Source organism: Mixophyes fleayi, chromosome 2 (assembly GCF_038048845.1).
Source record: "Mixophyes fleayi isolate aMixFle1 chromosome 2, aMixFle1.hap1, whole genome shotgun sequence".
In the NCBI taxonomy this organism is placed as follows: Eukaryota; Metazoa; Chordata; class Amphibia; order Anura; family Limnodynastidae; genus Mixophyes; species Mixophyes fleayi.
This window is the reverse complement of record NC_134403.1, coordinates 310,119,295-310,136,882: the sequence shown is the minus strand read 5'-3', so window position 1 is coordinate 310,136,882 and position 17,588 is coordinate 310,119,295. Positions and strand designations below refer to the sequence as shown.

Here is a 17,588-nt window from a genome sequence, read left to right as displayed (position 1 = left end):
TTTATACTGGTTACAAATGCCAAAAAACTGCATACATCTTTTGTCAGTTTAAATGAAACTAGCTATGTAACTATGAAATCACATTTTTATGATATGTACATTAGGAGCATGTCCCCTTTGATGACATTTTAATGTGATCCTATCCACTCCGGAGTAATTATGGGTAATGTGAACCCACAGAATTGATCTTGTGCAGACTCAAGTGATAGCATAATCCAAGTTCTGTAATATTCCTGGAGTGTTGGGGTGACCTAGAGGTGACACTGCTGGCAGCTACGCAATGTGAGCATGATACACTAATAGGGCAGTTATATTTATCATCTAGCGCTTGGTCAGCATGGGACTAGCATTTAAGTACGCTGTGTTATCAGTAAGTCATGGCTCAAGTGGGAACATATATAAAAGTTGGCAAAAAAGTGCTTATAATTGAATCAAGCTTGATCAATACTTTTAAATATACATTTAGTTATATGTAGAGGTTTTTCTCATCTTTAAATAAGAATTGTATTAATGCAACTATTTTAACTATAAATATGTTTGTAATTTTGTTTTGTTGTTTTTATATTACAAGTAACTTTTATGGTCACTTCTATGACAAAACTACATCCAATGATTGTGCTAGTAAATTACCACTATCATAATCCATTGCCATAGGTGCCAACATTGTAAAATCATTTTCAGAAACACTTTTCTTCTGAGCAGGTGCATCTAAACATGCCAAGTACTATGTCTTGGCTGACCTTGGAGTGCTACAGTCCCTTTCATGTGATGTTTACTGAATTGAACTGAAGTTCTAGAGAACAAGAATGGATGCTAGAAGAATTGCATCTAGCAGGCAGAATAAGATGGATTTTATTGTACAGTTGGTCAGTACTGACAATTAGGGAAATTCTTAAACACATCTTTAAAACCAAGGAGATTCCTGGAAACTAGGGATAGTTGGATACACTGTATTGTATGCAGGGGTGTGATACATTTTTATTTCCATTTTCCATAGTAGAATTTGAGGGCATGCCTGGCAATGTGGTCCAGCCGTCCAGGTCCCCACAGTAAAGACTCATTTGGGCTTCCAGTTCCTGAACTGAAAGCACAAACAGGGATTCATTGCTCATGTGCCCATCCCCACATATATTCAGAACGGAGCAAATGGATCAACATAACCAGGCCCCCTCATGTCTGGGCCCCATAGCCACTGTTACCCCCTTTTTAGTGGTAGTTCTGCCACTGATGGCATCCACGCATTCGTTAGCACTAAAGAGTATATGTCTTTTTGTTGTGACATCATCACCATGTTGCATGTATTTTGATTGTTTGATTCATGCCTCCATGGACTAACAGTTGCGGAGAAGGTAACACAGAATGTAGTATAACATGTGAGGGTGTTGGTCACACACTCCTGCTGCTGCATAGTCACATAACCTGCTCTGGAGATCTAATGGACATGTATGGGGCATGTTGGGAGGTCTGATGGACAAGTGGCGAGCATGTGTGGAGGCTAGATGGGCATGGAAAGGGCATGTGGAGATTTCTGACGGCATGTAAATGCCATGTTGAGAGGTTGGATGGGCGTGTGGGTAGGTCTGATGGTCATGTGTGGAGGTTTGAGGGGCATGTAATGGGCATGTGGGGAGATATAATGGGCATGAAAGTGGTATGTAGTGAGGTCTAAGGGGCATAAGGGCACATGTGAGCAGGTGTGAGTGGCATGAAGGGGGCATGTGGGGAGGTCTGAGGAACATATGGGAAGTTCTGGAGTACATGTGAGATTCGAGGTCTTATGGCAGTGTGAATGCATGTGGGTGTATTTTGTGACAAGTTGGTTCTGAGAACAGGTGGGGATATTATGGTACAAGTGGGATGTCTGAGGACATGTGGTAAAATTTTGGAGCAAGTGAAAGGCATATAGAGGTTTTTCGGGATGAGCGATGTCAGCGAGCCAAGATTGTTTTCTGTTACTTTTTGTTTTACATTCTTGAAATTAAGAGCAATGTGTGGTCCTTTTGAAGTTGGAAGCCCTTGAAGTATATCAGATTGTCCGTCACTGTATAAGACCATTTCAATCCACAGGGGCAGACAGTGCTGTATTTTCTACACTAAAGCTCAAGGGGTGAATTGCTGCTCTTTCAAATTAGGGAGTCCTTCCTTCACTGTCAATAATACATATTTTTATTAAATAAAAAAAAGCTTTTAAACTAGAAGGGGGGTGGATAGGGTCTATTTTAGAGCCATGATTACCCTGTCCCACATTGCTCAAGAATAAAGGGACACTCTCATCTTTCAAACAATGTTGCCCTTTCTTATTCCTTATCTAGTGATGAATCGAGATCACCAAACAAAAACACCCCACAATATTTGTATAAATACAAGTGGGCATCTTTTTTAGAAACCTCATTTTTGTACCATGATGTCAGGGGGTAAGGAGACATGCGGTTTATTATACATTTACAAGCCTTTATGCTATCGCAATGTAGCGAGTTCACAAATCACATGAATGACAGACTCATTTGTACTATATATCAATTATTTACACTATTCAATTAAACAGTATTCTGACAGGTGCTGAAACATGTTGACATTTTTAAATATTTTTTGCCTTTTTGACAAACAGGAGTGACAGTCCGAAGGCAGAGGTGGGAATCAGTACTGTATCCAGCACTCCCGACAGAGACTCATCAGATAAAAGCAATGACATTGGTAAGTCCTGGATGTGTTCCTGCCAGGTTATAAATATCTTCAGAGTCCCTGCTCTGTCATTCATGCTGACAGATTCATGCACATCCTAAATACCAGCCTTCTCCATTACTTATTATAAACCTCTAAAGCAGTGGGAGTGGGTTATACACAAGCCCTGTACTAGTAAACAGAAATCCACGGGAACATTTCACGACAGGTAGCACATTCCTACGGTAACTCTAGAAATAGGCTAGCGGAATCGGTACATTTTAAATACTTGACTGTTTATGCCAACTGTTTAGGATTCTGCTAACCTAGTGGTACAACTGTCAGACATTAGCATTTTTTGCAGGTTTTTCTAGATGTAATTTATTTATTTATTAACAGTTTTTATCCCTGATGTGAGTGAGTTCTCTGTACAGCGCTGCAGGATTAGTGGCGCTATATAAATAACTGCTGATGATCCCAGAGAATATTTAATTGTTCACTTCAGTCCCTGCTCCAGTGGAGTTCACAATCTATATTCCCTACCCCACAGACACACTAGTGTTTTGGACTGTGGGAGGAAACTGGAACACCTGGAGGTAGAACATACAAACTACACAAGATAGGGTCCTGGTCGGAAACAAAACAATGACACCAGCGCTGTGAGGCAGCAATGCTAACAACTGTGCCACTATCAATTTATAGGTTCTTTAAATTATTGAGGTATCTCTAATGTTATCAAATGTCTAATGTATGTTTATTAGTGTAGAGTACTTGTCATTGTCACTGTAATTGTCACTGTAATTTAAAAAGTCAGGATGCCATACTTAACATTCTGAACACAAGCTTTCATGTAATTGTAATCCATTTATGGTCCTGAAATGACGAGAGATTTGGGGTTTTAGTTTGTATAAAATGTTACCATTAAGAACATATTTTAGAAGTGTTCCTAAATTTAGTTTTAAGATGATGTACATTTTTTTGAACAAATTCCAGCTACTACTTAGTGGAAATTCTTATGAATCATAAATCAGTTCCATAAAACATAGATCAACTCTGTGAAATGAGTATAGAATATTTGCATCCAGTATACAGCAGCGATGCAACGTCTGCTGACCCTGAGTATACTGGTGATCTCTTGACCATGTCATACAAAACTCACATGGGCTTCTTTTGTAGCGAACTAGAAATAATTCTGATTCATTTCAATGCGCCAGAGAAAACAATGATACCTAATTTAGCAGCTGCAAAGTACTGTGGCCCATCTGGCTTCAAACGCACCATTTACACTCAAATTAGCCAAGAGAAGAGCTTCTGTCATTCTCCTGCTGAGATTGTGGTTGATCATGTGCACGCAGTTTATAGCATTGCAGGGACTGTAAATGGTAATGGGGTCTGAATATTCATTATATTCAAGTCCAGTTGATATGTTATATATATATATATATATATATATATATATATATATATATATATATATATATATATATATATATATATATATATATATATATATATATATATATATATACATATATATATACAGGTTACAGGACTTTTTTCCGGCTGCATCCACTCTATGGAATTCTCTCCCTCGCACAATAAGACTCTCCTCTGGTCTACAAACTTTTAAGCGTTCTCTGAAAACCTACCTATTCAGACAAGCTTATAATATTCCTCAACCACCCTCTTAACCTCATCGCCTTTAGCCTGTTACACAATTTCACACAAGAGAACTACCCCCTGACCAACATTGTTGTGTGACAGGATCATTTAGCTTATGAGTCACTTTTACCTTTGCAGTCTGGCTGGTCCAAAATGCAAAATGTAGACTTAACCTCATGTGTCAATCTCCCATTGTCCCATAGATTGTAAGCTTGCGAGCAGGGCCTTCTCACCTCTTTGTCTGTTTTACCCAGTTTGTTTATTAGTTTATTATGTTTGTCCCCAATTGTAAAGCGCTACGGAATATGTTGGCGCTATATAAATAAATGATGATGATGATTATATATATATATATATATATAAATTTAATTTTTTTTTAAATTATTTTAAATTATTTTGCTGTATTGTTTTTATGCATGTTTTCATTTATTCTAAATGCATAAAACATTTGTTAAAAGAAAGTTGGGAGCTGTATATCTGTGTAGTGTGATAATGAGAGAGAGTCTGCTGCACTGAGCTCTTACTGCAAGTAAGGCAAGTTCTCTGGTATAAACAAGTGGAAAAAGAGTAAACATTTGTCACTTCTCCGGTGTCATCTGCTCAAGTCACTCAGTTGAGTAACAGCTACTCTGTTACTCTGGAGCTACGAGCAGTGAGAGACCAAATCTATCTCACTTGTCTGCCAGGTAAGGTTTTATTGCATTTCATTGATAGGATCTAGTCTTAAATCTCAGCATATTTACTCTTAAGCATTATAACTTAGTAGTGCTCGCTGGCCTGAAGGAAACCAGACTGGAGACTGTAAAGTGTTATTTGTATTGTGTCTTAGGGTATTTGTTCCTAGTAAAAGCCATGTTCTCTTTATATATGTCAGCAGTTTAGAATTTATTAAGGAATTAGTGACTTTACAGCGTTAAAATGGAGGCACCCAAAGTCCCAAGTGTGTAATAAAACATTTGTCCTACCATTGCAGATTAGTGATGGGGAGATTCTTGGTATGTGGGGGTAGTTGTACCTCCGAGGTGTACTTTCTCTCCTTGCCAGTAATAAAAGATATGAAATGCATACTTACTATAAGAAGATGAAGGCTATGCATATTTATATCATACTGCCAAATGATTATTTAATTGCTACATTTTGTAATGCGTCTTCAGTTACTTATATCAGAAATGTTCTTTTTTCACTCTCCAGTTTACACTAGTGTCATAGAATAGAAGACTATTGTTGTGATTGTGCAAGACACTTCCCATGCAGAGTTGGAGTAAGCTTTATTGGTACCCCAGGCACAGCAGTCTATCTACCTGTTTTCCCCATTAGATGATGGAGCAATAATCGATAAAGTTATGTTTTGTTTGAATATTCTGACAGCCACATGCAGTGGAAGAACTTTACAGGGCCCAGAATGACACCCCTCCCCCTCTTGGCCCCAGCCTAGCTCTTCTGAGCATACATTTGTGTCTGCACAGTGGGGTTCGACTGCACTTTTGCCTGTGCATGCTCAGAAGAGCAGAGGGGACCTTTTCTGAGCATGTGTGGGATCGGCACATCACATTTTGAGATATGTAGAGAATATATTTGGAATATATTGTAACCTCGAAGGAGATATTTTCCTGCACACCACAGATTACCTGTCAGTAATTCCACTGATTTATAAATGATATTATTAGCTCTTTTATACAAGAAGACTTGAATTATAAGGTGTAGTTGTAAGGTTTATCACAACAGTATTAAAAATTGGTTAATTGGATTCAGGCCCAAATGAGGGACACTATTCAGGTATGCCTTGAATTTATTTAGCAACATTTATTATTTAGATTGAAATGGACTATAAGCTATGTTTTTCTTATGTTGTGTGTGGGAATGTAAATGTGAAAATGCTTCTATCTTTGCATACAACTGTGTGAGATAGTGGGCTTGTACACAGCAGGTAGCCATAAGTGTGGCTCATTTTTGCTCCATTATACAGAGAATTTTAGCAGACACACAAGGGGGTCTTATCTGAAAAAATAACAAGAGCAATGGTAGTGGTCCCAATGAGGTGTTTAACTGCTGTTTGTAGAAAGGATGGTCACAGAAATTACAGAAAGCCTTTCTGTACAAAGGCTTATATAGCTGCATTTCTTAATAAGACCATTAAATAAATCATATGGGGAAGCTTTAAAATAATAGAGTTAATGTACCTTTAATTTAGGTCATAAAGAGTCAGGTCTTAGTTTTAGAAAGTACATCGGGAAACTCACAAAATTCATGTTTATTCTAACGTTGCAACATTATTATATGTAGGAGATTATACACTTTTCTTTCACCGTAAGGGTAAGAAACAGTGACAACGTATTGTCCACTCCACAGTGTTTAAAATGGTCTGTAATTGTATATCCATGTACTTTTGGCTCAATTGTTCCGCAAGGAAATTGACAACTGTCAAACGGGGGAAGGGCGGTGGTTTTACTTTCCTCTGGGTCATCGCAATTCCAATATATATAAAGTTGAACTTGATAGACATGTGATCTATTCCATCTTTACTAACTATGTAACAGTATACATATACATCTGAACATAGGTCTGTAAAAAGTAGAGATGTTCACTGACCCCCGTGTTTTGGTTTTGGTTTTGGATCCCGATTTTTTTTTTTTTTTACTAAAATCCCTATTCTGTTTTGCAAAAATCACATAATTTGGCTCTATTTTATCCTTACATTATTATTAACCTCAATAACATTAATTTCCAATCAATTTTTGTTAAGTGACAAGAACACTGCTACCCCTCCTCTTTCTGTACGAGCAATGGCACTGAGCAATGGTACTGGAGAGTGACAAGAACACTGCTACCCCTGTTTCTGTGTGAGCAATGGCACTGAGCAATGTCACTGGAGACTGGAGAGTGACAAGAACACTGCTACCCCTGTTACTGTGTGAGCAATGGCACTGGAGAGTGACAAGAACACTGCTACCCCTGTTTCTGTGTGAGCAATGGCACTGAGCAATGGCACTGGAGACTGGGGAGTGACAAGAACACTGCTACCCCTGTTACTGTGTGAGCAATGGCACTGAGCAATGGCACTGAGCAATGTCACTGGAGAATGGAGAGTGACAAAAACTGTGTCACTCTCCATCCCTTAGATTCCCTTAGATAATCCCTTAGACAATCCCTTAGATTGTACGCTGCTTTGAGCAGGGTCATCTCTCCTCCTGTCTCCACCACTTTTAACTCTGCTATACAGCCTCCTAGCCTTCCTCCCCGAGGATCCGCTTCCCCCCGTCCTCTCTCGCTCCCTCCTCTCCCCCCTGGGGGTCTCCCTGTCATCCTGCCCTCCCTCTTGGGCTCCACTGTTGGCAGACCTTCCCCTCTCCCCCCCCCCCATCTCTCTAGCTGTGCCTTGAGCTCACTGAGTTACTGTGCTTATTGTTTACTGTACTGTGCTGTCTCACCTCGTATTGTAATTTCGTTTGTCCCTGTACGGCGCTACGGACACCTAGTGGCGCCCTATAAATAAAAATTAATAATAATAATAATAATAATAATAAAAAACACTGCTACCCCTGTTACTGTGTGAGCAATGGCGCTGGATCTCCTGGGGAGGGAGGTACTTATGGAATCTAAAACCCGCAAGATCCAACAATGCAACTATGACGTTTTGCCTCAATTCAGATCCGAGGATGCGCAGAGATACCGAGCCGGCTTGCGAGCCTACTCGGATCCCCTAAGGTGGGCTCGGTTTTCAGAAAACTGAGGCTGAGTATCTCTAGTAAAAAGGCACTGGATTTATGGAGAGAGGAATTCCCAATGGTCCATTATGTCTTTTTTCACATTGGAGACATGTATTTTTGTCAGTAGGTACCATTTAGATTCAGTTTAGTATATTAACGTTGGTATTGTCCTTGGGGGGATAATCTAATGATGCATGTGTCATTTTTTCAGTGAATGCAGTTCGGGAAAATGTTTAATTGGCTTGTACATAAAGTTGTTTTTTTTGCAAAGAAACAGATTGACAATTTAGTAAACACAAATGAAGAAATTGTTATTAAAGGGGGATTGTTTCTTGTTTTATATTTTATTCTACGTAGAGGCGCAGTCTATTTTTTTTGGTCTCGTACACACCAGTGTTTAAAAACGACACCTATTAAGAGCAGACAAAACCTTGTATTTTGTCCTGACTTTTAACAAAGCATTTGACATTTGTTGTCACAACCTCCCTGCAGCATATTTTGCTATGTATTAAGGCCTCATATAATACTCTATTATAGTGTACTGAGTATTTGTGAATGCTGGGTGTAATACTGAAATTCACACAAAACCACAGCTTGTCAGAAGCTGTCTGTGTACAGATTTATTCACTTACATTATTTTTTAGGTTGTCAAATTCAAAGCACATTTACCAGGCTTTAAGAATCTGCCGTTGAGGGCATGTAGAGTTGGACACAAGTCCAACTGATCAGTCACATGGAACTTGGAATCCTGTGAAATTACGGGATGCAATACACTTACGATTTCAGTGTAAATTACATCAAACTCTACATCAGGCACTGAATCCGTATTAGTGACCATATGTACAAGCCCCAATTCTCTAGACATTAATGATGGGCCCAACCTACTGAGTTATATAGGAGGTGTAGCACTAATCCTGAGATGGCGATACTTTGTTAATAAATTAACAAATGTTGATAGGTGTTCCGAAAATTAGGTTAATATTGGAGAAATCTACAATTTCCTTTAATAAATAACAAAAAGAGACGAAAGAGCCTTTTGCCATCATTTAAGCTGGCAATTTTGCTCTTCACTGCTTCTTAAATAGACCCCTAATTTTAGAATTCTGTCCATGTAAATTGTATTATTTTAAAATTAATCCTGCTAGGATAAATGTAAAGTTCAGGGAAGTATTGATGTATTAAAGAGAGATACAGTATTATAATAGTGAAAGAAGGAAATGAGCTTAGTAGCTATCATATTGCCACCTTGTGTGAGAAAATCACCAGTTTGACAGTGTTGTACAAGTGGAAATGACAGAAATTGAGTGAGAAGGTGTTAATTAAATGCAATTTATATCACAAAATCAGGTTGGAATTCTTTATTTGTATCTCATCATATTTGAACCAAACCAACCCTTTATGGATTTCTCCATTAGGTCTTTACTGGCAGAATGATGTGAGCACAAAAAGCGACCTACATATATTTGTGTAAAAAGCTCTGTATTGCTGATCCATCATAACTGTATGCAAATGATTGCATGGAGTGGGCGATTCAGTTAATCAGAGCAGAACAGAACATTCAGTCTGCTTTAGACCATAGTGTTTCCTGCAGGCTGTCTTAATCCAGATCCCTTTGATTGAGTTGATTGAACATCATTGTGAATCTTAACATGGGGATAATTAACAGACCTGTAAACCTGAATCATTTTTTCTTTCTTTCATTGCGTTGACCATCATCTGCCAGTTTATAGGACTGTGCTTTTAATATGTTTAGCAAAAAGGGTTTGTGTAGGGCAGGGGTAGGCAACCTGCGGCTCTCCAGGTGTTGTGAAACTACAAGTCCCATCATGCTTTGTCAGTAGATAACCAGCAGATAGGTGGCAAGGCATGCTGGGATTTGTAGTTTCACAACACCTGGAGAGCGGCAGGTTGCCTACCCCTGGTGTAGGGTGACCTTATTTGTGGCAGCCATACTTCCTGTTGCCACAGTCAGAAATGAGGTCCTACATAGTTTGTTTCTTTCTCATGTATCTATGGTGCCATCATTTCTATTATTATAAGTGATGCTTCTCTTTTCCATTCATTTTCCATCAAGCTACCTTCACTTGCATCTCTTTACTATGGGTAACTACTCTTCTTCACTTGATGAGGGTAAGGATTTTTTCACCTCTTTCCTGTTCCAAGAGTGTATTTTGCTGTAGATGTAGAATGCATGTCTGATAGATCAACATCCCATCCCCTTCTCAATGCTCTCTCTGCAGTACAGCATTCTGCTGCATTATCAATACCTCAGAGTTGTATAGCTGTAATCTGACTTATTCTAGTCTGGAAGATGCAACTGTGAGCCTAAGTTCTGGTTATATATGCACCAATCAATGCATTAGAGTCACCTGCTGTTCCAGGAATACATTTATTTCATTATGACCTCACTGCAATCGTTTTACTTAGACCATCTCATTCATGCAAAATGAGAGAGACTGAAGGATGCAGAATATTTTCCGGCAGAGAGCATTTGACAGCATTTAGAGGGGATTTCTGCTCTCACTGTTATGAGAACCATTTTTATTCACTCCAAATAACATAATTTAAGAGCTTGATTTAAATCACTAACAAGTACTATTGTTCTGCTAAATAATGTTCTATAACATTTGTACTTTCACACAGAGGGGCTGATGCAGAGTGGGTTTAACGCCAGTGTGTAGCACACCTTGTATGAATTCTCTATGTAAGTCCAGAAAGTAGGTCCACACATACACGCCTATGCAGACTTGTGTGATTTTACACCTGGAGAGGCAGGACGAGGGAACGGAGGGGAATTCTAACAGGCTGAGTACAGTACAGGCGTGTTTATGCGGCTCATGCAGACCTGCAGAAAAACCCATATACATCACAGGGCCGATGCTAATACATGCTGATGGTGATGGCTTATGAATAAGGCACATATAACATATACTGTAGAGATGGATGTATCTTGAGATGTTTACAGCTCTGCATATGGGTGGATAATACAGTATTTTCCAGTGCTCTTTTTTTTAGAGTAATTTGCACCCATTTTGCCAACAACTCTAAATCAGGTCCACAGTATTTGGCAGTACCTTATGGCAGTATACCGATTACATATATCTAAATGTATATCACAAATGTATATCCAACCATAGAATGCCCAGATCTGTAGTCATTTGGCACACAGGGAGGATATTTTAAGGATATTTTAATAAAATTACACCCATGCAGAGTTTGACACCTAAAATCAAATTACATTTAATCTTGGCTACAAACAATCCCTATGATCCAGTATGTTTTGATCAACTGAGCATGGAAGTAGGACAACACACAATAATCTTTTTAAAGGTGTGTGTTTCAATAGGGTTTTATCCCTCATTTTATTGAGTCTTAATTTCCTGCTTATCCACGTGTAGCCTGTCTATTAGCCAATTAGATCATTGGAATGTTCACGAGATAGGGAATTAAATTTTCAGAATTATAAGTCCGCTCATTGTGTTAATGAGAAATAAGGACAATGTCATAATTTGAGAAGGGAAATGGAGGTAAGACAAAAGCCTCAGAGTTTGGTTGTGGAAGGAGCAGGGTCCTCGTAGAGCATCCTGTCAAATGTATCTCTCTATGAAACAAAATTCAGACATCCAACTTTTTTCAAATGATAAAAAGTGTACTGTGCCTTTTATTTTAATTTATAAAATACTTCATTAATAATTGAAAATAGGATGCAGTTTGAATCATTGTTATTACTTTTTTTTTACTATCTTTTTTGCTGTTTGTTGAAAATAAAGGCCTTATTAAAGTTGTTAATAAGCCATCTGTGTGTGTGTGAGAAAACAGCTAACTGTTATGTCCAGATTCTATATTTGGGGAATACAAATTTGAATAAATAAGTGGAGATCTTCTTTAAGTTAAAATTATTTCATCCCCCAATGATTTTAATTGTGCTAGTAAATTTTTGCACTGTTAGAGCCTCATTTAGAGTTGGATGCAATGTGCGTCTAAGACGTGGAGGAGTGGGAGTAATCCGCAGCTTGGTAGGGTATTACGAGTGGCAAGCAACCCCAGTTGCGTCCCACTCATAATACCCTACCAAGCTGCGAGCAGTTCCTGCAGCTAGCTAATCGCTTGCGCCACCTAATTCCTGCCGCACAGTTTTAGCCCTTTTTTGACACGTGTTGCCTATGCGTCCAGGATTTATCAACGCGGTCACACCTCCTGTGTCTATATTATACAAGTTCACACCTTCACAATTTCGTCCTTTCCCTCGTAGTGAGCCGCAAGCTGTCGCAAGTGTAAATTGCGTCCAAGATGCAAGCGGATATGGTGCTTGCTGCACATGCGTGATAGTGGTTTTATGGTCGATGCTCCTAAAACGGACTTTGCGTCCGACTCTAAATGAAGCCCTAAATGTATTTTAAACACATCCCTTTCTAATTTTCTGGTTGTAAAATTCTAGAGCATTCCCAGCACATTCTACACCTGACTTATAGAAATAGCATTTCTTACATTAGTACAGTATATGGGATAATGTATATAACCCATATACTATATATTATACGGCTTTGGCACTGCTGTTTTAGTCTTTATAGAGAGCATTCATGTTACTTTTGATGATTCAGTTCAATGGCACAATAATAATGCAATGCAATGGTTTCCTACCCTTTATCATTTCTAATGGAAATATATCTCACATGTAAATAGGTGTATCTTCTACATAATATGCTAAAGAAGTTTTATTGTATAATGTACAATAAATCTACTAACAAATGAAAAAAATGGATTTCGCAAAGGTAACAGCACAAGCATTGCGACTATACATGTACCGCCATGATGCTGTTGGCAACGAAACCCAGTGAATCTTATCACCCTCAGAGGATACCGCCTGCCATGACCCTTTGGTGTATAAGATGTAGCCCTTTTGCGCAAAAAACATTTTTTGGCGTCCATAGGGCTTTTTGCACCTGGCCGCTAGGTCTCCCGGACTACAGGGAGAGCAGGCCCTTCTCCCGCATACTGCCCACTTCCTAGTAAAAGGAGCCTCCATGACACGATTCGCGGTGAATCGTGTAATTTTGGCTCCGCTTTCTGCGGCAATTTGACGCTTTCACAGAGGGGAAGCTTATAAAATTGGTAAGTATGTACTTAACTAACAATTACATTTGTATTAGTGCAGGAAAGAAGATATCTATTTACTTTTTAATTATGTAAACAACAGAGTTGAAGGTGTCTGTATTTTGGAATTAAATTACATTTTATATGGAAAATGTGACAGTCATTTATTAATAACTGTCAGGACAATATCCATTCTTGTGTGCATGACACAAGAATCAGGAACACTTTCAAATATGAACGATTTCAAACTGTAACTATGGGCAACACTTCCACTTTTCCATTTTATAATGAGTGGCGCTTGCTCTTGTTCTGCATTAATGCGCCTACCTGGGGCACATAGCGGACTTCATGGTGCATTTCTACTTTTTATCTTGGAGACGGGTAGAAAAACCTGAAGAGGTGCTCTGTGCAAACGTGTATATATCACATGAATGTCCAACCTCACACCACTTCACAACCTTGCACTTCCTTACGTAAAACTTCTAAATACTGCTTGACTTTGCCTCATTTATGGTGTAAATGAATAATCAGAGGAGATGACATTGGGACTGTGGTTATTACATGTTGCATTTGTGTATTTGAAGTTTATTTAAATTGGGCAAAGTGCACCTAGAAATGTGCTTCAGAAGCAATCATAAGGGGCAAAATGCATCTCATTATAACTATAGAACAATACCAGGGGGTAAATGTATCAAGCTGAGAGTTTTCCAGCGGGTTTGAAAAACCAATCAGATTCTAGCTATCATTTATTTAGTACATTCTACAAAATGACAGCTAGAATCTGATTGGTTGCTCTAAGCAGCATCTCCACTTTTCAAACCCGCTGGAAAACTCTCTGCTTGATACATTTACTCAAAGTGTAAATTCCAAAGTGGAACTAGCTGTATGCTATTTTGTGAAACAAGGAATGCCCCCTAAATATGCACACTCACCCTTTTATCTTATTTTAACAGTCTCATGCTTCTTTATGAGATCCCAAATTTGCCCGGCTCACCAAAACTAGGCGTAGTCTGCATTTACCAAGGAACGCCTTTCCCCCAGCCCATTGACAAATGCTATCTTGACCCCTAAACCCATTTAAAACATGGCATCAACAAAGGGGGATTTTGCACTGCGCCTTGGCTGTTTTACACACTGTAAATAACCTCCTGCTCTCTACATTGTCCTGTGCTCAGGTTTATTTCAGGCTGTTAGAACATTCAGGAGGTAAAATGCTGGTCATACATTATTAATGACAATATTAAGTGCGGTCAGAGGTGCTGTTTGGCATCTGTTTATTTGAAATACCTTGACCTGCCTCTGCCCTTAGTGTAAACAAATAACAAATATGCCTTTTCATATCTTTGCTACCAAACGCAACCCAGTCATTGCTTAGGGCATATGTTTGCCAATCAAGATTGTTTTTCAGATGTGTGCATGACGGTAGGAGCGAGGCAGCATAGTCATAGTCATAGTGAAGCTGGTGAAACAGTCTAAGGGCTAGATTTACTAAGCTGCGGGTTTGAAAAAGTGGAGATGTTGCCTATAGCAACGAATCAGATTCTAGCTGTCATTTTGTAGAAGGTACTAAATAAATGAAAGCTAGAATCTGATTGGTTGCTATAGGCAACATCCCCACTTTTTCAAATCCGCAGCTTATTAAATCTAGCCCTAAGAATATCGCCACTGACCAATCAGGACAGGTGAATGGTTTCCTCTGATTGCAGAAGGAGAGCTGGGTAGTATCTGAGGCAATAAAGATATAACATTGATTTATAGGTGTGTGGATGATAAGCAATATTTGGGGGTGTAATAAACAGAAGGCTGAATGTTGTCCAGTGTGTGGTGGACAATGGTGTAACTATCATAGGTGCAGGGGAGTGCAGCTGCTATAGGACCAAGAGCTGAAATGTGACTCTTCCACAATTGGGGGAGAGTGGATGACAGTACAAATGTTTAGGGGCTTAGTGTTATATGTAGAGGTTGTAGTTTAGGGGAATCTGTGTAATATATGGGATTTATTACAATGTGTAACAGAAATGACAGTTACCAAACAAGATCCGATTTCGCGCACAACTCTTTCAGTAGAACAGGCGTTAATGGAAAGCAGTTCAGCACTGGGAACGCACACTTTTAATTTACATAAATTGTCATTATAGCAATATAATCTGGGAATTAATTTAATTTCTCTAGCACAGGCCTGTCCAACCTGCGGCCCTCCAGGTGTTGTGAAACTACAAACCCCATCATGCTTTGCCAGTAGACAACCTGTTGATAGCTGGAAGGGCATGCTGGGACTTGTAGTTTCACAACATCTGGAGGGCCGCAGGTTGGACAGGCCTGTTCTAGCACAACCAGTTGGAGGACACTGCAGACCATGGGGTAGAGAGGGCGCTGTGGAGTCCAGGCACTAAAAAGACTAATTTGATGTTTAATATCTCATTGTCTCATTTATATAGCTGTACTCAGCTCACTACCACATCAAAGAGCAAGATCAAAAGTTAGGATAATAGATATAATTAATTTGAAAATCAAATACAGAATACTTCTGAATATAATGGATCTCAGCATGTTGTACATGGCGTGACATCATTTTATAAGTAAAATGTATTTGAATGTTGGCTCGTCTGGTAGAGTTTCAGTACACAAAATAGGGAAGGAGAATTTAGTGTCACATTTAACAATTTAGCGTTGGAATCACAGCACCTCTGACTGCCCTTCATGCCTTGTTATTGTTGGACATATTGCAGTTTGATGACCCTTGTGAACTAACCTCATGTTGTTTTCTAAGGGTCATGTGTTAATTTAACCACATAGCAATGTTGTTTTTGACCTCTTGACACGTTTATTATAGCATGCTTTAACAAGCAAGAAGCATGATGCATAGATCGTGGTGTTTATGCAACTTCACAGGAAGCAGCTGACTTTAATGAATGAAAATAAATAAATGTGTGTACATTTCTTAGAAACATGTACAAAATAATGTTTGATATTTTGCATATTTGCAAAACTTTATTGTATGTTAGATGGGTCCCTCGTGCTTATCAAAAGTGCTTAGTCAGTGACCTTAATAAGAACATAAATCAGCAGCTGTGTAATTATTATTATTATTTATATAGCGCCAATCATACAACGCAGCACTGTACAGACAATATATATATACATCAGTCCCTGCCCTACTGGAGCTTATAGCATACCTTCCAGCTGTCTCTATTTTGGTAGGACATCCCGATTTGTATGCCACAGAAGGGGTGGAGCTTAATTTGAAATTGGGTGGGGTTTTGCCCAAATATGGCCACCTGTGGGCAGGGTTTATGTGGAACTGGGAGGGGCGGGCTTATTATGTCCGCCTTTTGAGATTCTGAGTGTTGAGAGCTATGTTATAGTCTAAGTTCCCTACCACACACGTATACATATATACAAGGGTCCAGTTTGTCACAAACCAGTTAAACTACCAGCATGTTTTTGGATTGTGGGAGGAAACCAGAGCACCCGGAGGAGACCATGATAGGGCCCAGATTGGAATCAGGCAGCAGTTCTAGCTACTGTGACACTGTGCTGCATGATAACATTGGTTTCACATTGGGGCCACGTAACGCTGCTGTCATGTTGGCACCCTGTTCACCTGGGCATTGTAGGCACAGGCACTGAGCTTTGTGCCTACGTACATCAGATAGTATAAGTGTGCATGTGACATTGGCCAATGTGTGGGTCAATACTGATAAGAAATCTATAGCCAATATTTTATGATCTGTTATTATTCAGCAACATCATTGCTGTATTCAGGATAAACGGCCATTATCCATAGAAGTATGAAAATAATGATATGTATAACTTCCCTCTTAGCTATAAAGACACGTAAGGGGAGACAGACGTGTGAGATATAACCTGAGCAGAATACTGGGAGCAGTATTCTGACAAACAAGTACAAATTACATCAGAATGAACAATGGACCCATTGAGCACTGGCTAAAACTTCTATTTCTCATTAGTTATGTTGAGCTGTGTACAGTATTGATATACATTATCATATTATGATAGAATTTGTATATATATATATATATATATATATATATATAGGTGGGAGGGAGATAAAGATAAATAATACAGCCATTGTGAAGAAACCCTTCAATTATATTATAGAATTGTATCTGAAGGAATCCAAAGCCTAGTCTCAGAAGTGTCTTTCAGAAGTTGACAAGTGTCAGAAAGCCTTTAGTCCTGTCTATCTATCCAGGTGTTGCTATTTCTGTATGTTATCTTCTAGACATTGAAGGCTTTGATTCTGTTGTATCAGTCGGAGACAAACTTAGTCATCCTACCGCATCAAGACCTAAATCCAGTGGGAGACGTCCACCTTCCCAGTCTCTGACGTCGGTAAGTCTTATGCCTGCAGGGCATGTTTAAATGGAGATATGGAGATATGGCTTATACACTGCAGGATATATATATATATATATATATATATATATATATATATATATA

At 38.9% G+C, this 17,588-nt stretch overlaps 1 protein-coding gene across 2 annotated transcripts in view; it reads left to right on the top strand.

Moving 5' to 3' along the window:
• SH3KBP1 (SH3 domain containing kinase binding protein 1) overlaps positions 1-17,588 on the top strand; it is a 316,533-nt gene that overhangs the window by 287,801 nt on the left and 11,144 nt on the right. For both annotated transcript variants that reach the window (XM_075196540.1, XM_075196541.1), the window contains 2 exons: positions 2,609-2,694; positions 17,371-17,480. In XM_075196540.1, the coding sequence (XP_075052641.1) occupies positions 2,609-2,694; positions 17,371-17,480 (196 nt within the window). The remainder of the gene's footprint in view (positions 1-2,608; positions 2,695-17,370; positions 17,481-17,588) is intronic.